General features: G+C 38.7%; 1 protein-coding gene across 3 annotated transcripts; it reads left to right on the top strand.

Moving 5' to 3' along the window:
• Window positions 1-13,411: 13,411 nt before the first annotated feature.
• Window positions 13,412-23,445, top strand: LOC121774719 (TNF receptor-associated factor homolog 1a-like). Of its 3 annotated transcripts, none has more exons than XM_042171592.1 (13): window positions 13,412-13,536; window positions 14,124-14,342; window positions 15,731-15,842; window positions 16,334-16,422; window positions 16,511-16,579; window positions 16,693-16,822; window positions 17,326-17,484; window positions 18,004-18,352; window positions 18,796-18,908; window positions 20,028-20,178; window positions 20,827-21,296; window positions 21,376-21,559; window positions 21,872-23,445. In XM_042171592.1, the coding sequence occupies exons 2-13, from the start codon at window positions 14,162-14,164 to the stop codon at window positions 23,237-23,239; spliced, it is 3,375 nt and encodes a 1,124-aa protein (XP_042027526.1). In that variant the 5' UTR covers window positions 13,412-13,536; window positions 14,124-14,161; the 3' UTR covers window positions 23,240-23,445. The 3 variants fall into 3 exon arrangements, with proteins under 3 accessions (XP_042027526.1, XP_042027527.1, XP_042027525.1); XM_042171593.1 differs by having other exon boundaries at window positions 13,494-13,536; window positions 14,130-14,342; window positions 20,031-20,178; XM_042171591.1 differs by having other exon boundaries at window positions 13,494-13,536; window positions 14,130-14,342.
• Window positions 23,446-23,836: the final 391 nt, after the last annotated feature.

The raw sequence follows: 23,836 nt of genomic DNA, 5'->3' as shown, positions 1-23,836 counted from the left end.
TAATCCGCCTCAGTACCACGATGGCTCTGATACCACATGTTGGGAAAAGTGGTGATAATTATCACAGAGTATCAAAAATAAATTGATACTTGCACAGCGGAACTAGGATAATTCTTTTCCCTCATGCTGGATTAAATAATGAGACCAAACCAAGAAAACAAATTTGGTGCAGAATAAAAGTGTGAGACGAGAATTTTAAGTGGAAACCCAAATCGGGAAAAAACCACGAGACCGAAGTCTAAATCTTCCACTATGTATGTAGTAGGCTTACAAATCTCCCTACACTCTATAGGGGAAACACAAATCTCAAGTTGAATAACTTGGAATACACACAAGAGGAGTGAGCTACAATTTTAAGGGAGATAGGAATTTTTCCTCACTTTTTCTTCTCTCAAAATGCACTCACTGAAACTCTCTCTTGCTCTCTCTCACAAGCTGTTGTAATTCTCAGCTCTTGCACTGCACTTCATCGATGAATTGCAGCTCTATTTATAGGAGGAATGAGCTTCAAATTTCCACTCCTATAGCCACTCTACAACCGTCCTATAGCTTCATTATTGTGAGAGTATTTCAAAGGCTGCAGATTTGCAATAAATTGCTGCAACTCTTCTTCACCATTTTAGTCAACATTTGTCGGCTAATCTTCACAAGTTTTTTTTTCAACTATAGCGGCTGCTTCCACATGAGGTGGATAATCTCAACAGGAAGTGCCGTCCATGACGGCATGGTTGGCGGAACAGGTGACTTGCACCGACAACAGAGGCTTCGAGATTCCGTCAAAATTGGTGGCTCCGCTGTTGGCCGGCATAAATGAAGCCACGATTTCAGGTATGAAGCTTGGCTCGATGATGTCGGAGATGGAGACGGCAGGGGCAACTGCGTGACTGAACTCAGCTCCGGCGTTGGTGCAATCGACGGAGAAACTGGCCATGCCGTCACCATGTGAGATGGCGACGAGGCGGCCGGCGAGCGGAGGGAAGAAGTCTATGGCGCGGGAGAGTGAGTTTTTAAGATTTTGGATTAGGGATTCAGATTCCAAGTTGGGATTGCGAAATATGAGGCCCTTTGCATGTGAACGATTTGGAATGCTCGTATATCCCATGGATTAAGATCTAATCTTGACATTGAATTTGAAGCAGTGCCGCAAACAAGAGATGACGACATCACCTTCACATTTTCCGCCATCTTCAGTTTCTAATTTGGGTTTCATACTAAACCATCTATTGCTGATTAAATACACAATTTTGTTATCAATTGTTAAATTCCACGTGAAATCACATGTGCTTTAGGGGAATCAAATCTTCGGGTAGATGACACGCATCATATTGTTTAGATTTCGAAAAAAGTAGCAAAGTTGGCATCTAATTAAATTGTCGATTTCCTAGAGGTAGGTTCGTACAAATAGAAATAATGTAATAGTTATATATTAGTCAAAAGTAAACTCGGAAAAGAGTAGTGTCATTTGACCGAAGTGAAAGTAAGGGTTTTGAATGGTAGCCATGCTAGCCAATAAAAATCCATGAAAATCTACTGTTTGAGCCCATTAACTGGTGATTGGTAGCCTTGAAATATATACTTGCTGAAGATCCGGTATAAACATTGCGGGTTTCACGATTCCACCATTTACTAACACAAGAGTTGCTATAACTTTTATCTCTTCCAAAACATGGTATAGTGAAGGAGGCAAATCACTAAAACCTTGAAAACATTATTCTTTCCCGGTTGTTGACGTACGACATTATTAAAGTGCGAGATTCAGGATAATGGTAGTTAAAGTTGTGCTAGTTGATAGTGGAACCTATATTATTAAATTGATATTACTTAAAAAAATAGAATGCACATATTTTTATGAGACGGACGAAAAATGGAAAGTGCACATATTTTTTTGGGACGGATGGGGTATTGATTTTATAGTAATAGAATGTGATTGTGATGAGTTGGTGGTATATAGGGTTCACTTATTAAAAATGAAAAAAAATGTAACTGTGTGTTTTTAAATGGCAGACAACTCAAAATGATAAAATGTGTCTAAGTTTTGGCAGAACGATGGAAAAAGGCCAGATCCAAAGACAAACTGATCAATTGGGGACAAGCGGAGCAATGGAGCCTGGCCAGTTAAGCAAGCTGATCAAGAGGAGTTCGCCATGAACACATGAGATGATGAGTCACAGGAGAGAGAAAGGAGGATGCTATCTCAAGGGGCACTAATGTAAATTCAAGATGAGCTTACTCTAGGGCTTTGTGCCCAAGGCCATCCTATAAATAGTGGAGAGAATGCACAAAGCAGGGGGTTTTTAGGGGGAGTTTGTGAGAGTTCGCAATCATCATCATCACTACACTTCGCACTTAAGTTCATAACATGGAGCGAGGAAGCTAGGACCCACTGGAGTCAACGTTCTACCACTACATCCCTCTCTTCTTCCTCATTAAGGGAGAAGGGAGCTAGATCTGCCAAGAGCCTTTTCATCGTTTGTGTTTCCTTTACACCCAGAGGGGTCAAAACATTGTTACTTTATTTTCAGTTCATCTTTCCGAATCTTAGTTGATTTTGATGTTTTTCTCTTAGTTAACTCTAGTACTTTCGGTTTTGTTGATCGATCTTGCATCTGATTTTGGAATTCTTGTTTTAGTTGTGGTTATTGAAGATCGTTTATGAAATATAGTTTTTAATGCAAGTTTGTTTGGATCTGATGTTTTTTGTTGTCTTGTTAGATTTAGTTCTGTTCTGAGTTTGAGTTAGATCTGCATTATTTAGTTGTTTAAATTTAGATATGAGTCTGAGATGGAGTTTGCGACGCATGCTGGTTTGGAGTTGATGATCTCTGAGTTAGATTTTGTTCTGATAATTGTTCGTCGTTCTGTTTTCGATTTCTCGTAGTTAAATCTGAGTTTTAGTTTGTCAACTTGCATGAAATTAGGGTAGTTGCTATAGGTCTGCTTTCTTTACGTTCGATTTGCATGGATCTGTGTTCGATTTGTCTGTCTCTTATTTTCATGTTAGCTGCTCTGTTTAAATCTGCAATAGTTGTTTCATTTAGTTGCTTAGGGAAGAAGGTAGTAGTTCATTAGAGTAGCTGTCTCTGTCATCTTTTCATTATTTTCAGCTTTTAGAAGTGCGTTTAGCTATGTCAGTGGTCCCTAGTTACATTTTGTAGAAGTACCATCTCGTTAGTAGTTCAGTTGGTCAGTCTAGCATGTTTCTTAGTTTTGAATCTGTTTAGTTAGTTGATCACTTTAGCTTTGTGAGTTGGTTAGTTTAGTTATTTAATCTCAATTTAACCCACTGGAAAGCGTGGCCGCAGTCAAAACCCCCAATGTCCCGAACACAACTCGACACACCTCTGTCCCTGAGGGATTCGACCCTTACTTCCCTTTACTTGTTTATAGTATTGTGGGTTAAGGTCTTGAAAGCCCTAAGTCTCTCCGTTTGCATAACCAACGACTAGATAGTAGCTTGCTTGATCCATTGACTATTTAGCTTGATCAAGTGCGTGAACTCTATGTACTTTATTTGATCTGCATGCGAACCTGAGTCTTTAGTAGATCAAGAGCTTTCTGACGCAAATGCAATTTTTGATATTATTTTATCTTTATTTTATTTTATCACTTTATTTACAACTTATATCATTACATTGCACTATTAATGATGTGGAATCCACTCTCTACTGACACTACTTACATTACCATTTATCTCTCTTTTATTTTACCAATTATACATTATAACTGGTGCCGCACCAAATATTCATTCATTTGAGGGATAGAGGGATTAATTTTTTTTACTAAAGTGGAGGGTCGGGTCATTTTTTAATATAAGACCATTTTTAGTTCACCAAAAATTAAATGACCTAGTTCATTTTTAGATTGTGAAGAGAGGATTTTTGCACGTGTGTCGTGTGCACGTGTTCCCCATTTCAACAAGATTTATAATTTTCCCACTAATGCAAAAAAATTACGAAGTATAAGCGGCAAGAGCGGGGTCGAACCACTGAGACTAGGGACCTACTCGAGATTGTTTCTACGACACATTCAGAAAAGTGATCGGCTGCTGCCACGCAACGAGAGGGTTGAGTTTTAACTCCTAGACCTGGGAAATTAAACCTAATCTATTCTATCTACTGGGTCCAAAGAAAGGAAATTGCTTGAAATATAAATGCATGCATGATTCGAAACTGAATTTAACTTTGGAACATTCACCGAATTTCCTGGGTCAAGCAAATAAATTTCCTACAACAGCCAGACAACAGATTGTAAGAAAAGCAGCAGAACAGATTTCCCTAAATAGCCTGACAGAAACTGTAAAAGCAAAAAACAAAAGCAAAGCAGATCTGATTCTCTAACCAACTTCCCACTTCATCTTCTTCATGTAACTAAGCTAAAACAGAGTGAAAACAGAGCATTGAACACCATTGACGAAATAAAACAGAGCATGCTTCAAAACCTCTCGTAAACACGAAATTCAAGCTAGAACTAACAGATCTACTCTTCTGGGTCAAGCGGAAAGCAGAATAAACACAGATATACCTTGCATGCATCACCTAAACTAACAGATCTCAGAAATCGAGCACGAGAACAATTAGATCTCAACCTCTAAACTACTGGAAATCATGTAAACATCATGGATCTAAACATCTAAGCCATCAATTGCGAAAAGCATCCGAGAAACAAAAGTAAAAACATCATCAACATGAAAGTAAACACCAAAGCTTAATAAAACTAGAAATAAGTCGAGATCCAAAGGCGGAGTCGTCAATTCCTCCGATGAAACTCGAGATCTTACTACATCGTCTCAAAAACGGTAAAGAAAGCAAGGATCCAACGTCGGAGGCATCAATTCCACCGTCGAAACCATTGAACTAAGCTAAGAAATCAGCAACCAAACTAAACTAAGCTAAGAGAGCAGTGGCATTAAGCGCCTATGAGAGTTTCCTACCTAAACTACGAGAACGGTAGCGTTAAGCGCTACCGAGAGCTCCCTACCTAAACTACCATAGCGTTAAGCGCTCCTTTTCTTCATTCATGTTGGTCCCTTTATATAGGGAGGCTTCAAGCTCGAATCCCTAGGGTATGCTCTTCATGATTTGACGTTTGTACCCTTAAAATAGGATCTTTTAAATCTGCTCTGCTCCATTTTCCCTGCTCCTGGTAATTGTGTGCGTTCCTGGGTTCGGCAGATTTTTCACGCTCCTGGTCTCCTGATAATTCTCCTTGACCTAGCGGATTTTTGACACTTTTTACTCATTTTCTTCTCATTTTGCATCTGCTCGGTCAATTTGCAGCATCTACTTGACCCAACAAATATCTGCACACTTAAGCTCAAATTTGCGCATTATCTCCCCCAAAAAGCATGTAATATTACCAAAAAACAATGCATGAAACGAGCCTTATCAGATTGTTTGGTTTATTTTTAAATCCAAATTTTCTATAATGAACTAAAAACTATTTGTACATCAGTTAACATACACATCTATATCGAAGTAGTACATCCATTGTTATGATTCAAATAATCCGAGGTCGAACAAATCATGCAACAAGTTTTTTCTTTATTGTATAATTAAATGTTCATGCAGTTGCAGTAACGAACGATGATCACATTATTGTCTCACTAGATAATGACAATTGATAACAATTACATGATTGCTTACTATTGTAATAAATTAATAATAAACTTATAATGAACTTTCAAATAATATAATGAACTACAAATAAAGTTATCTCAATTCGCCAACAGCTATTCCATTTCAGCAAAGAGAAACTAGGTCAGCTCAAGGCTAAGGCGAATTAGGAAGCAGGAACTGATAAAATATCTACTCTGCAAGCACTTGATACGAACCTCTATTATTATTATTTAGTTTAGATATTATAGGGATTTAGCATATCTTTTTCTATATCTTTGTTTTCTTGTTCATTAAGTCAGTAGCATTATAAATAGGATAGATTGTTATCCTTTTTATTCATTCAATCAATTAATGAAATATTTCTCCCCCAAAGATAACGTGTGTTTTCCAATCCTAATTTTGGATTCCCTCCGCCGATCCTAATTGGACGTCGGAGTATTCTATCAATCGCCGAGTTATCTGCCCGACGGGAGCGACTCCCGCGCACAGAAACTCTGCAATCGTCCGCCGAGCCTGTTGGTCGCCGGAAATTTATCTCCACCGCCGAGCGAACTCGCCGCCGGTGCTTGTTAAGGGAAACACCCTTAACAACTGGTGCTTTCATTGAGAGCTGACCCTTCCACCATCTCGAACCGAAGCTACACCGCTGCCCGACGGAAAACATTCCGCGCACAGCAACTGCTTTGGTTGTCGAGTCCCGCCTGTCCGCCGAGCTCTAGCCGCAGGACAACACTACTTCTGCAACGCCCGACGGGAAGGATTCCCGCGTGCCGCGTCGAAGTCAGACGATCATCATCCACCACAGCCACGCCTCAGTCCGTCAACATGTCATACGACTACGCCGGCTATCGTCATCGTCAATACGACTCACCTCAGGCCACACAGCCATTTCGTCCCTACCATCCGGCCCAACCACGCCGTGTAACCAGTTGGGACCCTCCGAGCAGCCGGGTGGAAGTACTCCATCTGCCGTCGTGGCCTGATCCAGAATCACCCTACGTCTCACACCACTTGGATCCACCTGATCGTCGCCCACGGCCGAGATACCAGCCCATCCGGTACCGCGATCGCGCGCAAGACGCTTGGCCCCGACACCGCAGTGGCTACGTCGAGAGGGGTGGCCACCTATCTGATCGCGGAGATCATCAGACCCAATTAGGGTTTGATCGCTACCCGCCAACCCCAACGCACCTGCACCGCCCAACGTACTGGGACCCACCGATTCAACAGGAGGACCGCGGCTACCCGACCGTTGACCGGCCCCGACGCTCAAAGACGTGTTGGGACCGACCTCGCCCTCGGGAGGAGGTGAGAGCGCGAGTCCAGCCCGCCTCCAACCAGCCCCGCTACTCCACCGAAAAGCCAACGCGGGACCTGTACAGTCAGCCCGCGCGTGTGACCAGTCAAACTCCAGAGCAGCCACGCCTGCCGCTAATACGGGTCTCCCAAGCGTAGAAGTCAGAACGGTCCAGGTTGGGTCTCTGCTGACACTGTCCCGAGAAATGGGTGATGGGACATGTGTGTAAACAACGCATTCTCTGTTATGCGGATGATAGGGAGGAGTTTGAGGAGAACATTCAAGATGAGAATTTAGCCGAAGAGAAAACTGATAATACTCCCACGATAGTATTCAGTGATGATGTTCCCCATGACATTACCGATGTTCACAATGATGGCGCTCCTCTTGATGTTCAAAACAACGAGTCCCCTGGAGAGTTCCTCAAGAACAAAGGGATTGTCAAGAACGACAGTGAGCCACCGCAAGTGCTTGTTGGGGTATATGATGAGAAGATTGGTGAAAAGGAGGAGACATTGCTAGAAGATAAAGAAGAGGATGGTTCTATTGGTGAAGTGGAGAAGATAATCGCCTCACTCAATGTTGTTCAAGTGTCATCCAAAAATGTTGTTGGAAATTGTTGGGGCAAGAAAGGAGATGGTGCTTACACCGATTTGCCTGTAATTGCTTGTGTCTATGTGGATTTGAATGTCGGTGATGTTCCAAGTATGAATCATCGATCAACATCGCTCGACAAAGATGCAAGGTTGATCCCTCCGAGTAATGGCATGCCATGCTTGGGCATTCTGGGAGGCATGGACAAGCTTTTCGATTTGGCAAAGAATTTTTCCGACAAAGTTGGGTCTCCTTTGTTGATTTTTTATGGAAGTGAAGAAGGGAGACGTTCGTCTGTTCGGTGTGTGTTTGATCTAGGAGGAGTTGCCTCGCCGAAGCTTCTGCTTTCAACTCTCCTTTTTGCTTCGTGGTTCCCACCTTGAGGACAAGGTGGATTTTAACCGTGGGGGAGTTAATACGAACCTCTATTATTATTATTTAGTTTAGATATTATAGGCATTTAGCATATCTTTTTATATATCTTCGTTTTCTTGTTCATTAAGTCAGTAGCATTATAAATAGGATAGACTGTTATCCTTTTTATTCATTCAATCAATATATGAAATTATCATTCTTTTGGCTCAATTGAGTAGCAAACAAGAAACATCTCCTAAGGTTGCCGACGAGGCTGATCTCGCGCTCAACCGCCCCTTTTTGCCGTCCAAGTCACGACCCAACGTTGGGCGCTCGACAATGACGACATCTCGTTTCTTGATTTTGTGTGGAAATCGACGTTAAGGATTTAGGTCCTTTAGGTCCTTAACAACACTCCTGGCTCATCTATGGCGGAGCACACTAGGCAGCTCTAGCGATTCAACCACTCGCACTCACGCTCTGGGCGAGGTCTAGATTGCCGTGTTTCGCGGATGCCTATTTTGGGAACGCGATATATCCCGTTTCGCTGGCAATTAGCGAGAGCGATCTATTGAAGGGGGAATTGGGCGCCACCGCCCTCAAGATCAATCAATTGATTTCTCAGCATAGTAATGAAGCAATCAAACGCGACGCAGAGAAGAAGCTCGACTTTCGCACAAGACCCAATGCGCCATCGGGGTTTGGTAGTGGTTTCGTCTGCGGCCGAACCCGACTGTATTGACGTTGAAGTTTGCTTTGGCGAGGACACGTTACAGGCAATGGAAGAATACTTAACTTCACACTAGTTGTCCAAATTTCTCCTTTTGCTTTTTTCTCTCTCTTTGATTTGCTCTTTATACCTAGTTCTACTACCTTATATGGTATTGACATTCCTTTGCTTCACTTTGATTTGTATTAGTGTTTGGATGATAGCTATCTAAGTTAAGACTATGTTGATCAAGATCTTCCATAGAATAGTATAAATAGAATGGACGTAGAACTTGTAATGAATCAGGAAATCAATACAACATGTCCTTAAAAAGACATATTTACTCGGCACGAGTTTTACGAAACTATTTGACTTTGTGAAGAAAAAATAAATAAGGAAAAGTTAATGGAATATTGGTCTTACTCATAATATACGTTTTATAATGGATTGTAGGTGGAAAAAAATAGTGGTATGTGTGTGACATCCGCATGTCAAAACTTAAAAAAAGTAAATGGATCTTTAAATTATGGACGGAATGAGTAATACATACTTTCTCTCTCACTTTAAGTAACATATTTTCCTTTTTGAGATGTTCGACTCTATATGACACATTTCTAAAAACTGAAACATCACTCTCTATACTTTTTTCCTCTAACTTACTTTATTCTCCGCACTTAAATCATAAAATAACACTACGTTAATTTGGTGCCGGAAAAAAATTGTTCAACTTAGAGTGAGACGGAAGAGGGAGTAGTAACTAAATGTTGAGCACTTTAGTAGTAAAACAGGATATACTGAGCACTTTAGTATGCTCGCAATATTGATCACCATGACTATTGTGCTCGGACATACTGGTGCTTAGAATATCCGAGCAACTATTGGTGCTCGCTATAATTATGGAAGTTGTCCGCATTAGCTAATTTTTGTATCTAGTATTGTGGTGGTTGGAATTAAAAAAAAAATAGTTTCTGGAATATTTTTTAAAGAATTTAGTAAATTTGTCTAAATTAATACTATTAAAAATAAATCCAAGTAAAAAAGTTGAAATGACATAAATTAAATAAAATGTTTAACAATGCATTTGAATTTGAAATGCTTAAAATGTGATATTGGTTGAGAATATCTTAAACTTTGATCAAAATTTAGTATTTTCTAAATTTTAAATTCAATCATAAATATCATCAACTTTCAATTGTGCAAATTAAATTTCCCACGATGTTGACATCCAAGCTAACCAAAACTGATGTGGCAAATTTTGAACTTAGGTGGCAGTCCAATGGCAATGTGACGTGCGTTGGGCGTAACGTGGCATAGAATTAAAATAATTAATGTAGAAAATGACATAATAAATGTAATTTTAAGAAATTTATAAAAAGTTAAAATCTCTTTTCCAAACATTACTGTCTCCTTCAGTGAAATTTCACAAGAAGAACCTTAAGGTAAGTTTTGATGAGACAAAATTAACTTTGAATAGAAGTGGGTTTTTTTAGCAGTACGAGTGGGTTGAATAATTCAAATTTTAATCTCTTACATTTGCTCTAAATTTTTTGTTTACCATATATTAAGTTTGTGATCTTTTGGTTTCTAACATATTATTTTGGTACATTTTGGTCCCAAACAAGGTCACAAACTTAATGTATGAGACCCGTAAAGAATTTTATGGATAATGTAGGGGATCAAAATTGAACTTTAGTCCTATATTATAATTAAGTTATTGATTTGGTCAAACATTTTGACTGTTAATTTTAACAAAAAATGTTATTTTGGATCAAAACAATATGTTTGGGACCAAAAAGTAACAAAACAATCTGTTAGAGACCAAAATGTCACAAACTTAATGTAAGGGATCAGAAAGAATTTTAAGACAAATGTAAGGGACCAAAATTGTACTTTAGTCTAAAAACAATTCACATTCATTCCTCTTCAATCTCAATTTTAATCTCAATTTTACTTCTCTCCACAAATATGGACTTCAACACCAAGGAGTCGATTGCTCTTACTCGTTGTTAGGCACAGATCTCTGAGGACCCGATTTTAAGCTACATACAGGCCGAGGGCGGTTTCTGGAGGTGTATCACGAAGAGATACAAACAAGTAAAACCCGCAGGGGCCCCGACACACCAGCTTAGCGATCTACGCAAGCTTTGGAAACTGGGAAATATATCAGCAACTGAAGGATTTACCCAAATTCGGAACGGGTCGTGTCGTGTCGGAACCCGAGTCCGATTGATGTGTGCTTCCGTTATTTTCTAGGTTTTTATCTATCTTGTTTTTTTAATGTAGGATGTTTTATTTTATTATTAAATTTGTTTTTTTTGGTTATTTAAGTTTTCTTTAATTTACACCAACAATTTTAAAAGTGAAATATAACAAAATTGTGCTATTGTGAAAATGAGATGAGCTATGAGATAGGTTCTGGGATGGGCTGCCACTGCAAGGAGATATCTCTAAGATGGGCTGCTGACGTGGTCATAAATGATAAAGTAAACGAAAATGAAACAAATATTGCCATAAATGGATATGGACCAATTCTATGGAATATACAAAAAATAAAATATAATCTATTTCTATGGGACGAGTATTTTTTTAAATGAAATATAATGTGTTGTGCATCACACAAATTAAACACTAGTTAAAATAAAAAATTAAAATGATATTTCTAGTGCTGATTAATAAATGAAATAAAAATAACTATATTTGAAAGAAGAAAATCAAAGTAGGAATATATAACAAAATAAACAACTTAACTTGAATTAACTTTAGAAATAATTTTGTGTACATTACTTGCTCTGAATAGGGAAAAACAAAATTAAATGTATTTAGAGCATCCGCAGCGGTGGCGAAAGACGCCACCGCCGTCCGCGCCGTTGGCAAGGCGCAGGACCGCCGCCGCTGCAGCCGCGCCGCTGGCACGGCGCTGCTCGATGTATCGAGCACGTCCGTGCCAGCGGACGCACACGTGGCGCGCTCCCATTCGTCAACGGCATAGCCGTTGTGTTTAAACTTTTTTTTATTTTTTTTTTAAAAATCGGTATTTAATTATAAATAATGCTAAAAAAAAAAAAAAAAAATTTCCAAATCCCAAAAATATGGCCGTTTTTTTCCCGTTTTTTCTGAATTTTTTTGATTTTTTTTTATTTTTTTTTCCCCAAAATCATCTATAAATACACACATTCATCATCCATTTATCACATCAAATCATCTCTCATTCATCTCTCATTCATAATTCTCATACAAACTATCAACACATTCATCACCCACTCAAAATCTCAAATGGATTTCACCCATATTATGGCGGAAGCGGAACGCGAAGAACAAGAATACTACGAACAACATCGTGCCGCTTACGAAGCATATGTCGCGGCGAATACCCCTGCTCCTCCTCCTCAACGAACCAGATCAAATCGACGGTACATCCATCGTGACCGGGAGGGAGCCCACGAAAGGCTCGTTGCCGACTACTTTGCCGACCAGCCGCGGTTTCCGGCAGATTACTTCAGGCGCCGTTTTCGCATGTCAAAGCGCTTGTTCATGCGAATTGTCAACACATTGTCCGCACGTGTTGAATACTTTCAAACAGGTGTAGATGCAGCCGGCCGGCAAAGTATCACGGCGTTGCAGAAGTGTACGTGTGCCATCCGACAACTCGCTACTGGGCAAACGGCCGACATGTTCGACGAGTATTTGCATATCGGTGAGTCCACTGGAATCCTATGTTTAAAGAATTTTTGCGAGGGCGTTCGTTCTGCTTTTGGGGATGAATTCCTTCGAGCACCCACCACTGATGATTGCCAACGGTTGCTTCGTCTTCATGAATCAGTCCATGGCTTTCCCGGAATGCTTGACAGCATTGACTGCATGCATTGGAGGTGGAAGAATTGTCCGACTGCTTGGAGGGGGCAACACTTGAGCGGTCACAAAGGCGGCGGCCCAACGCTTATCCTTGAGGCGGTCGCCGACTACCGCCTATGGATTTGGCATGCATATTTCGGCGTTGCTGGATCCAACAACGACTTGAATGTGCTATATTCGTCACCACTCTTTAATGATGTGATGAATGGTGTAGCACCGGCGATCGACTTCACCATCAACGGAAATATATACCGCATGGGTTACTATCTCGCCGATGGTATCTACCCAAGGTGGTCGACGTTCGTGAAGACGCTCCACAACCCGCACGACCCGAGACGGGTTCTTTTTGCGCAGCGTCAAGAGTCAGCGCGGAAAGATGTCGAAAGAGCCTTCGGGGTCCTTCAAGCTCGATTCAACATTGTGAAGGCCCCGGCTCGGCTGTGGTACGTGAATAATATCGCCGACATCATGTTCACGTGTATTATATTACACAACATGATTATAGCCGACGAAGGGCCGAGGGCGGCTAGCTTCTACGACGAGGACGAAGCCGGAAGCTCAACAGCGAGGTCTCCCCTACGCCGAGGCGAGCATACGACGGTTGGCCAGAGGATCGAGACAAGACACACAATGCGCGATACTCGAATCCACAATCAACTACAAGAAGACCTAATCAACCACATGTGGGCGAAATTCGGCAACGAGTAGTGTCATTTTTAATTTTTAGGATTTTAATTATGTAATTTTTAATTTTTAGGATTTTAATTATGTAATTTTTAATTTTTAGGATTTTAATTATGCGATGTTTAATTTTATTTGTCATTTGTAATATTTATTGTGGGTTTTAAATGAATTTTAATATTATGGAAATGTTTTTGTGTAATTGAATTTTATATTAATTGTGCTCGTCCTTGCGGAAGAGCACAGTTGTGGGTGTTGTGCTCTTGCCAGAGAGCAGACATGAATAGTACCGCCCGGGCCCACAACCGTGCCGCTGGCAAGAGCACGGTTGTGGATGCTCTTATGGCAATATATATAGGTAAATTTATGTTCTCCGCCTCTGCTCGTCTTCTGCTACTTCTAAATCTCTCTGCGTCAAGCTGCTTCTTTTTTCGGTATGTGCTTCACTTCTACCTTTCGATCTGAATTACACCGTTCTTATTTCTCTTTATTTTTTGATTGATTTATGATGCTGCTTAATTTCATTTTGCTCCTTTAATTTTGATTTTTTTAATTGTTGTTGGCTGATGAATTCGGTGTTTTCTGATATAGACGTTCATTTTATGTGGTTTGTATGTGATTTCGGTCTACGGTTTCAGTAATAAATTGACTTTTCTTGATTGTGTAGAAAGAGTTTGGGTCTTTAGATGCGTGTTTATTCTGAGGGATGGCAGTTTTACTTTGAGTTCTTAATTTATATTAAAATTCAGTCTGTGGCTATGGGAAAGTAGGGTTTACTTGTAATTTCTTTTTCTAATATGAGTTTGGAGTCGAGAACTTTGATGAAATGTAGTTTGCTGAAGCTATGAATCCGAATTATGATTCCGACGGAGCATAAATACATATTGATGCATGAATGTAATTTATGGATCACTCCATTTTGTTTTCTGGTTAGCTATTGTATATGTGGTTTGGAACTGTATATAGTACATGATCTTATCTGCATATAGGTGCATAACTCATGCTGTTTTACCATTTCTAGGGTCAGATTGAAGTGGTGAGAGTTGGCGACTGGAGAATATGAGTGTGTCTGTAACTGATGAGTCTGGTGCTGGGAGGTCGCTTGAAGGAGATTTGAGTGAGCAGCAGAGATGTCAGTCTGAAGAAGCATTGATAGAATGGAGGTCTTCGGGCCAGGTTGAGAATGGAACTCCATCAACTTCGCCTCCTTATTGGGATAGTGATGACGGCAATGATGGAGGTGTGCTATTTATATTTTTATGATATCTTAATAGGTGGTGTCTGCAATCTCCTGATACGTTTCTGAAGTAGTTTCTGGATCCTTCAAAAAAAGTGGTTCTCTTCCATGAAATTTTTTGAAATTCGTTAATTTGTTACATCTACGTATTCTACATCTTAGTAGTCACCGTTTGATGAAAGTCAGCTATTGGGTAACACATTCAACCCACCCATGAGCAAATGAAGAAAATTAAAGTTAAAGAAAAACTGAAATGTAGAAAGAAAACAAAAATCACATGTGGATACTAAGTAGTGCTGCTCATATAATTAGTGATTGCCTATTTCACCAGACCCTTAAATGTTATTGATATAACTGTTTGATTGTTTCGTGTGAAATTGACACTTGGTTTAATTTAAGATGATATTTTGATAAATGCATTCAGTCACTGCATTGGTTCATCTTCACTGGAAAATTAAGCTGGCTTCTACTTTGTCATCAGTATGTCAAAGTGAATTGTAATGAGTTCATGAGTGTTTATGATACCGATCGTATTTGCATTAGCTGGGGGATGTTGGATGTGACTTTTCCATCCTTATCTTTAGGATATTCTTATGTTTATCTTTCTTTCCCTTCGTATGTATCTGTGTCAGTTTAGTAGATTTGATTTACTTTGTCAAGTAGGATTAGGAGTCTTATGTAGTTCTCTATAAATACTTCTCAAACAATTAAAGAGAAGTATCGAAAGGATCAAATAGTAGTCTCCGGCAAGTTCTGTGACGGTAGGACTCGTTCTTTTCTTGGTTAGGGATCAATCCCTTTCGTTTATCTGTTTCAGTTTCTATACTTTTATTCCATAATTATCAATCCACAGCCACTGCATCTAGTAAGTCTTATCAAGCATCTGCATGAATTCCATTTCGTTTAATACTGTACTATGCCTATGGCGCGTTATGTTTCGTATGCTGATATCTTTTCGAATGCTTTTGGTGCATTTGCGTTTCACACCATATCAGTTTAGGCCTCAAGATTTTATCTCTGATGGAACTAATGCGGATGGTTTATGAGTTTTATTAAGTGTATTAAACAATTCAAACCAATACGATGATTGATATGATGAATAACTTTTTAGTGCCCTTGTTAAGGTAGATTTGCTAATTGCTATTAACTCCTGCTGGATAACTTTAAACCTATGATCATTAATAATACTATAGGGATTTATGTTCTATCATTGAAAAGCTGAATTTAGCCATATATGGAGAAATTTTTTCATAAGACCACATTCAGAATTTAAAAGTTTCATACTGTGATGCTTATTTAATTCACATTTTCATCTTAATACCGGTGAACTACTAAACATTACAGTTTTATTATCATTAGTCATAGTTCATTTGGTCAGTTAAATGTTTCAGGTCCTAAACCATCTGACTTATATGGAAAGCATACATGGAAAATCGAAAAGTTTTCACAAATTAACAAAAGGGAACTACGGAGCAATGCATTTGAGATTGGAGGCTACAAATGGTAAGATCTAATTTCAGACTTGTTTTTTGCATTTTCTATTGGTAAACATTTTTAAAAATATTGCAGCTCTGTTATAATGCTGCATAATTATGAGACATAATTTTTTAGATTCTGGAAAGGGCTAATGCAATTATCACAAGGTGAGGTTTCTCATGCTCATGTACCTGTAGAATTTCTTAAAGCTTGACTATCGTCTGTTGTACAGATGCTGTTTGCTGGTTGTTTTTCTTTGATCAAAATGAGAGTTTAGTTTCTAAGGCATAATAACATATGTTTGTGAGGATGAATAACTACATTCTTCAACTCCATTAATCGTTAAATCTTCAAAGATTGGGCACACAAATGGATACATAAATGATCAGATTCCCATGTAATAATTGAACGTTGCATCCATTTCCCATTTAAGTAAATGATAATGATCTATCCAACCACCTGATGTTTCATTTATTTTGTTCATCCAACCGTAACTCATCTATTGGTTTGTTTTGTAGGTACATTTTAATTTATCCTCACGGTTGTGATGTCTGCAATCACCTCTCTTTGTTTCTTTGTGTTGCCAATCATGACAAGCTTCTTCCAGGTATGCTGACTGTCCATGTAACCATGATTCTTGCTGGTGCCTATAACTTGAAGTAATTACTATTAAGTTTGTTTTGACTGTGTGAAAGGTTGGAGCCATTTTGCGCAGTTCACTATTGCCGTGGTGAACAAAGATCCTAAAAAGTCGAAATACTCTGGTAGGTGATCAGTTATTCTTACATTATGATATTGGTTTCCATTATCTTCTGTCAACTAGAGTTCGCCCCAGTCCATGAGCTACCTATCTTGACATGCTTCTGTAAACCTGAAGATACATTACATCGTTTCTGGAAAAAGGAGCATGACTGGGGATGGAAGAAATTTATGGAGCTATCAAAGGTATTGGATGGATTTGTTGATGCTGATACTTTGATAATTAAAGCGCAAGTGCAAGTTATAAGGTACCCCCTTAGCTTATTTTCCTTTTGTGTGTGTGTGTGTGTGATTTAGGCATCCAAGTGCTAAATTAATAAAGTTGGCAAAACAGCATCTTTCAGTTGATATGGTTTTTTGTATTTACATGTATTTATTTGCTATTTTCCAACTAGCATTTCCTTATGCAAGTTTGTTGATATTTCTGAAATAAAGTTTAGATTGGTGAACTATTTCTTCATGCGTTTTAGTTGGGCCCAAGACCCATGAGAATCAATGCAAACTAAGAAAATAGTACACATCGATAGATTGCCTTGCTATGTTCTTTGGGTTTTATCTGAGAAATTAGAACCACTGCACTACATATGGCTGTGATTGTTAGAAATAGTGAGTAACTTCATCTAATTGTTCTGAGTGCATATGGCAATTGAGTAAGAATTCTTCTGGCACTCAAATAAAGAAAAAGCTCATCCTTTGCTCAGTTAATACCCATAATTTTTTCAATAAAACCTGAATAGTACACTGGTTTCAGGGAGAGGGCGGAACGACCGTTTCGTTGTCTCGATCGTCAGTACAGGAGGGAACTTGTACGCGTATATTTGACAAATGTAGAACAAATTTGCCGGCGTTTTGTGGAAGAGCGTCGAGGGAAACTCGGAAAGCTAATTGAAGAGAAAGCTAGATGGTCCAGGTATAGTGCGTATAATGTCCAACTTCTTCATTTTTTCTTATAATTATACGTTTTCTGATAATGGAGCATTGTATTGTTTCAGTTTTGTATGATCTTGTAGGGTGGTTGTTGAACTTGTGTCCTAGAGGTCTCATATTGACTATCATTTGACTTTGCTTATCTATGTTCAGTAAGTACTGACTCAAATAATGTAACTTTTTTGATAGTCTATGGTATGAAAAGCCAAGTATAACAGCATGGGTGTTTGGTAAAAAGCTTTGTGGATATTGCTCCTCCATATCTTGATCGACATTGGGCTGGTTATTTTGCAGTTGCTTATCATCAGGCACAGATGCTTTCCAATAGTTCTGAAATACAGCTACTTTTGAAGAGCTTTAGAATCGACTTCTTTAAGCTCTTGTTGATTTGACATTTAGATTGAGTTTTGCATGCATGATTCATTAACTGTATGACGAAGTTCCTTTTGTTTTATTAATTAATAACATCCTAATCAGTTATGTACTTGTAATGAATTTTCAGCTTCTTCTCTTTCTGGATCGGTATGGACCATAATTGCAGGCGCCGCATGTCCCGAGAAAAAACTGAGACAATATTGAAAGTCATCGTAAAGCATTTCTTTGTAGATAAGGAAGTCACAACTACCCTTGTTATGGACTCGTTGTACAGTGGTCTGAAAATGCTCGAGGGCCAGAATAAGGGGAAAAAGAACAAGGGTAAGTATGTGGATGCAGATGAAGTACCTGTTCCTATTGTTCGAATAGAAACAGATATGTTTGTGTTGGTGGATGATGTGCTACCACTGCTTGAGAGGGCTGCAATAGAACCTTTGCCTCCGAAGGATGAGAAGGGCCCCCAAAATCGTACAAAGGTGAGGATCATGGTTTTGTGAATTTTATTGCTCATCTTTTTATACAGACCCGACCATGCCACATATTTATGGGGTAAGTATCAGTTATGTAATGTTTTAGTTCTTTTAACGAAAATGTCCCAACATCTAAACACTTACTTTAACTACCCAACCTTTAATATGTTGAACAAATTTGACCCGAAGTTCAGTCTCCAGCACCTGAAATCATTTGTGGCACGCGAGCTTTGGCATGGAAATACATGGCCAACATATATTGAATCACATGGATTATCAACGTGCAAAATAAACAAAATGACCTCATTTGGATGTAAAATTCTTAGAAAGTTATTTTCAAAAAAAGGAACTCCCTCTCTAAGTTTAATTCTTAAACTTAGAATTGTACTGCATCTGACTTGATTTAATTATCACATTATGCACAAATTATTTGACAATCATGTTTACAGGATGGGACTTTGGGGGAAGAGTTTAACAAAGAATCAATTGAACGTGATGAAAGGAGACTTACTGAACTGGGTCGCCGGACTATTGAGATATTCATGTTAGCCCATGTATTCAGGTAAGCCAAATTAAATGTTAATGGCTGATCATTTTCTGTTTCCAGAGTTGGGCTGTCAAGAATGTAGAGAAGTAGCCTATTATTAACATTGTCTTTGGTATTCTGCTTTTGTTGTTCTTGCAGATCCTCTATGAAATATACACTAGTTGATAATGTGTCCATTCTCAAAATTTCTGGCCATGTTGTGTATATTTTGCACGGAATAACCACTAGATTTCTACTTTTTTCTGATTGGTTATTTTGGGAATTTGATGATTTTTTACGGTTAATTAAATTTATGTCTGTAACTTTCAACAATTTTCAGAAAATGTCCCCAACTCACGCGTTCACTTTAAAACCCCTCGCCTCATCTAATAGAATCTGGCCATGGAATGATGAGGCACCTCACCGGATTCTTAGGTGACTTTTATATTTTAATTGAGGTGGACAAGAACAACACTGATTCCTAAAGAATTTAGTGAGGACCTCGTTTCATGGGTGTTTTGGATAAGCTTATTTTAGATAATGTATAAGATGGCTTGAAGAGCTTATAAGATGTAATGTAGTAAGAGAGCTTATAAGTTGTCAAATTTAGATGATTGAACTTTTAAGTTAGAGAGATATAATTGAGCATAAATGAAATTGGAAGTGTATGTGCCGGAAATAAAAAAAATCATACTACTAGAGTTATTTTTGCAAATTAATTGTTGCTTATAAGATCATGAAATAATAAGATGGAGTTGGGGAACTTATTTTTTGAGGAGCTTATAAGCTATTGAAGATTATGAAACTTAAGTTGGGAACATTTTTTGTTGGACATATCTTTTGGAAAACGCTGAAACTTGGAGACACAAGCACACTATGATCAACCCTTTTGTTTACTTTATAAATGACATTAGCAATTTGCATTTGGGTCCTACTTAATTTTCTAATTATTTACTTCTTTCAGCTTCATGCTGAAAACATATAACGTAAGGATTATTTTTACTCTCACGCCTTCTCTCTTGCATTGTTCAGACACACACACATATATGTATAATGTATGGTGTTTATATCTAATGTTTATGCATGTTACATGTTTTCAATTTTTGTCAACATTATCATATTGTATTGATTCTTAGCTGTTCTTTGCTGCTCTAGCAGTAAAATTGAAGTTGCATACCTGGAAGCTGTTTCTCTGAAGATGCAAGAAGAGCTCATAAGGGAAGAAGAGACGGCTTGGCTTGCTGAGATTGAGCACAGAGCAAAGCGTGCAGCAGTGGATAAGGAAAAGAAGTCTAAAAAGAAGCAGGTTTTATTTCAATTATCTTTCTTACCTTGCAGTCTTCAGTAGTTCCTGTCATTGGGTGATACAGTTTTAGACCTCCATGGTTGAAGTAATTCGACTTACAGCTAAGAAGTTAGTCATGGTAATCTAATTATTCGCAAATATGATTCCAATGTGGCACTGTGTAAATTCATTCTGTTCTCTGTCTGTGATAAGTGTTTACTTTGTTCGAAAAGCTACCATCATCACTCTCCTCACCTGTTTGCTTGGTGTGAGTGCATGTTGCATGTGTATCTCTATTGCGCTTAATGTACATCTTTCTAGAATATACGCTTCCTAAAATTCAAAAAGGGGCTTCATGGATTTTGAAACCTGCATGTAAGAGTGATAACTTGTTGATACTGCCATTAAAGAGAATGTAAGATTTTTGGTATACATTAAGTAGATAAGAGCAATCTTCTCAACAAAGTTTTTGCATCACTTCCCTTGATACCTGCTTCTCTAGATTTCACGGAAGATGTTGTTATTACTATGTCTGCCCTCTAAATTCTTATATTCTTTTCCCTGCTCCTCTCGCTTTATATCCCTTTTCTATTTGCAATATCTCTTTTGTTTCAGAAAGCCTGGAATCATGAGAAAGTTTAATAATGCCGTCAACAACTAAAATTTCAGGCCAAGCAGAAACGAAATAATCGCAAAAGTAAAGACAAGGGAAAGGATGACAAGTCTCTCAGTATTATACAAGACAAAATTGAGCAAGATATTCACATCGTCAAGAGAAAAGACTCATTACCTGCCTACTCCCAGTCGTTACTTGAAAAATCTGATGCTGTGGAAGATGTTTCGGATATTTCTGATTCTGAGGAATGTATTCCTGAAATATTACCACCAGATTTAGAAGACAGAGATATGAGTCCTGTCAATTGGGACACCGATACTTCTGAAATGCATCCTCCAACAGAACCCAGTAGCAGTGGGATTAGTGGACTTTCAAGTGTGCAAAATGGAACAGAAGGAAGAAGTTCATCTGCCGTGGATGATAGCTCATCCACTTGTTCTTCTGACTCAGTTCCTTCTGTTGTCATAAGTATCCCACAGGGAGGAAATTCTCATAACCAGAAAAATATAAAATCTCCTAGCAGGTAATCAATAACCTTACACGTACTCTGATTTACTCCTATTTTATGGAAAATGTGACAACTTCTTGCTTCAACGTTATAGGGGGAGGAACCACCAAAGCAAATTAAAGTCTAACCAAGCTGGTTCAGATAAAGAAGAAGTGTCTCATCCATCTAAAGTTGTGCTAGATGCAGTAACTAAAGTTAATCGATCTCAAAGTTCCAAGGCTGTTAAATGTCTTTCTCAGGTGGCTCATCATTCTGATAGGGAGCATCAAATGGCCAAGGTGGTACTTCTTTTCATTTCGATTTTTTGATATATTGATGGAAATGTGTGAAGCTGATAGTTATATATGAGCAGATCTTGTTGCCACCATGCTATTGGTTATGTTTATATCAATCCCATGGCTTTGGGATTAATTATCTATTCCTATCAATTTATTTTCTTACTAGACGATAGTGCAATTTTCTTGATTGCACCAGTTGTGCATCCTTTTGACTGTCTTTCTTTGACTTCTAATAAGCCTCAATTGTCTAGGGATGAATCTGTCACTTTCACCCTACTTGTAACCAACTAAATTTCTGAATTTTTGTCATAGGACGAAGAATCTGATTCCTCTAGGAAGTTTGTCACCAGAAGTGTGGATGTGGATACATCTGAGGATAAGGAAGCTTCTCTGTGCAGGAGCCCTTCGAAAAGCATACCATTTATTGCTCCTACAAAAATGGACTCGAAGGTTAATGTGGCAGGCAAGAAATCTTCTTCTAACAGGCTGAACCAAGCTGACAGATCAGTCATGTTGGTTTCAGATACGCAGAAGATTGCAACACCGAAGCTCACTGAAAATCTAACCAGTCATCAAGTGCTTGAGAGTGAAAAACCTCCAATACAGGCCATGATGATTAGAGCTGATAAGACCTCACTGACATCGATGCCGGTTATATCAAGACCCTTGAGTGCCCCTCTAACTCCTGGTTCTATCGCTGCTGTTTCTGTGGTCCCGGAAACACCTGTATTGGCTCGTTCAGTAAGTGCTGCTGGTCGCCTGGGGCTTGAACCTACTGCTCCTTCAACTCAAAACCATGTTCCACAGTCATATCGGAATGCAATTGTGGGTGGCGCTGCTACTGGAAGTTTTCCTGCTTTTACTCAGAATCATTCTGCAAGTTCGGTGGTAAATGCATCCGTTACGTACTCACATGCTCCCCTTGTATCTACGCCCATGTTCTCACCAAGTAGCTCTGATTGGATGGAAACAATTCAATCTAAGCCAAGTTTTTCATTTGGAATGATGAGTCACCACGATAGATTACAGAACGGACCTCTCTGGGTAGACTCCTATCAGAGTGAAAACAGCAGGAAGCAACCCGATCCCGGACATCATGCTTTGCAGCTTAATGGTATGCAGAGTTATGATTTATATAGTTCATCACGTGTCAGATCACATGACCATCTTCAATCTGGGATCTCAGCCTGCACAACAGGTCGTCAGAACCATGTATTGACAGATGAGTTTCCACACCTAGACATCATCAATGACTTGCTTGATGATGAGCATGGAGTTGGAAATTTATCTGTCTCGGGTTCTGCTTACCAGAGTTTCAGCAATGGATCTCACTATCTAAACCGGCATTTTAGTTTCCCCAGTGACCCAGTCATGTCAACGAGCTCATGTAGGTTCGAGAGGATGCAAAGCTATCAGGACAACATATTTCACCGTAGTTATGGAGGAGCTTCTCATGATACCCTCGGCCACATGATTCCTCAAGCTAGCTCTCAACCATATGCAAATGGGCATTTTGATGGTTTGATTCCGAACCAGTGGCAAGTGGCTGGTCCTGATCCGTCTTTCCTGAGTGCCCAGACCATAGAGAACGACAGCCGTCCTTACAGCATGGCAGACTATCAAAACCTCACCGTTGATGTCAATGGATACGCAGTGTTTCGACCATCAAATGGATTCTGAATTTTATATATCTGGCAGTGGTTTGCCTCAAGAAGGATGGAGACTAGATATGGAGTGATGATGTTTGTTATTTAACATTTTGTGAAGGTGATTCTCTGGTTTCTTAGTTTTCTTGAAAAAATTTCAAGTTCGATATATTTGGTTTACTTTAGTTAGCATTGGATGGAATATCTAACATCAATTTATCTATAGTTTTGGTTTTTGTATCTCACTTGTATATCTATAGTTTCGGTTTTGGTATCTCACTTGTATTAATCATTATTGAAAGATAAAACAAATAAGTGTGCATGTGTGGAGTAAATTGATAACCCATACAAAATGTCACATGATTTGTTTCATAATAAAAAGTTTAAAGTTTACATAAATTATACAAAAATGTTTCATTCGTGTTTTAGTTTAGTATATTCCGTTATTTTTATGAGGTATGTATTTACTTCGTGCATGTGTTGGTACCCATCACCAGAGCAGAACGACATATAAGCATATTGATAACAATAATACTCCCTCCGTCCTAAAAAAAGATATGTAATTTTTATTTTTGCTTATTTCATAAAATTATAGATATTTCTATTTATGGAAAGTTATCAATTTATTACC

Source organism: Salvia splendens, chromosome 17 (genome assembly GCF_004379255.2).
Source record: "Salvia splendens isolate huo1 chromosome 17, SspV2, whole genome shotgun sequence".
Taxonomy (NCBI): domain Eukaryota; kingdom Viridiplantae; phylum Streptophyta; class Magnoliopsida; order Lamiales; family Lamiaceae; genus Salvia; species Salvia splendens.
This window is presented reverse-complemented; position numbering and strand designations above follow the sequence as displayed.

Coding starts and splice junctions, on each gene's coding strand:
- LOC121774719 (XM_042171592.1), top strand. CDS start 14,162: ATGAGTGTGTCTGTAACTGATGAGTCTGGTGCTGGGAGGTCGCTTGAA. Junction 16,423..16,510: donor TCATGACAAGCTTCTTCCAG/GTATGCTGACTG, acceptor ACTGTGTGAAAG/GTTGGAGCCATTTTGCGCAG. Junction 17,485..18,003: donor GAGAAAGCTAGATGGTCCAG/GTATAGTGCGTA, acceptor ATGAATTTTCAG/CTTCTTCTCTTTCTGGATCG.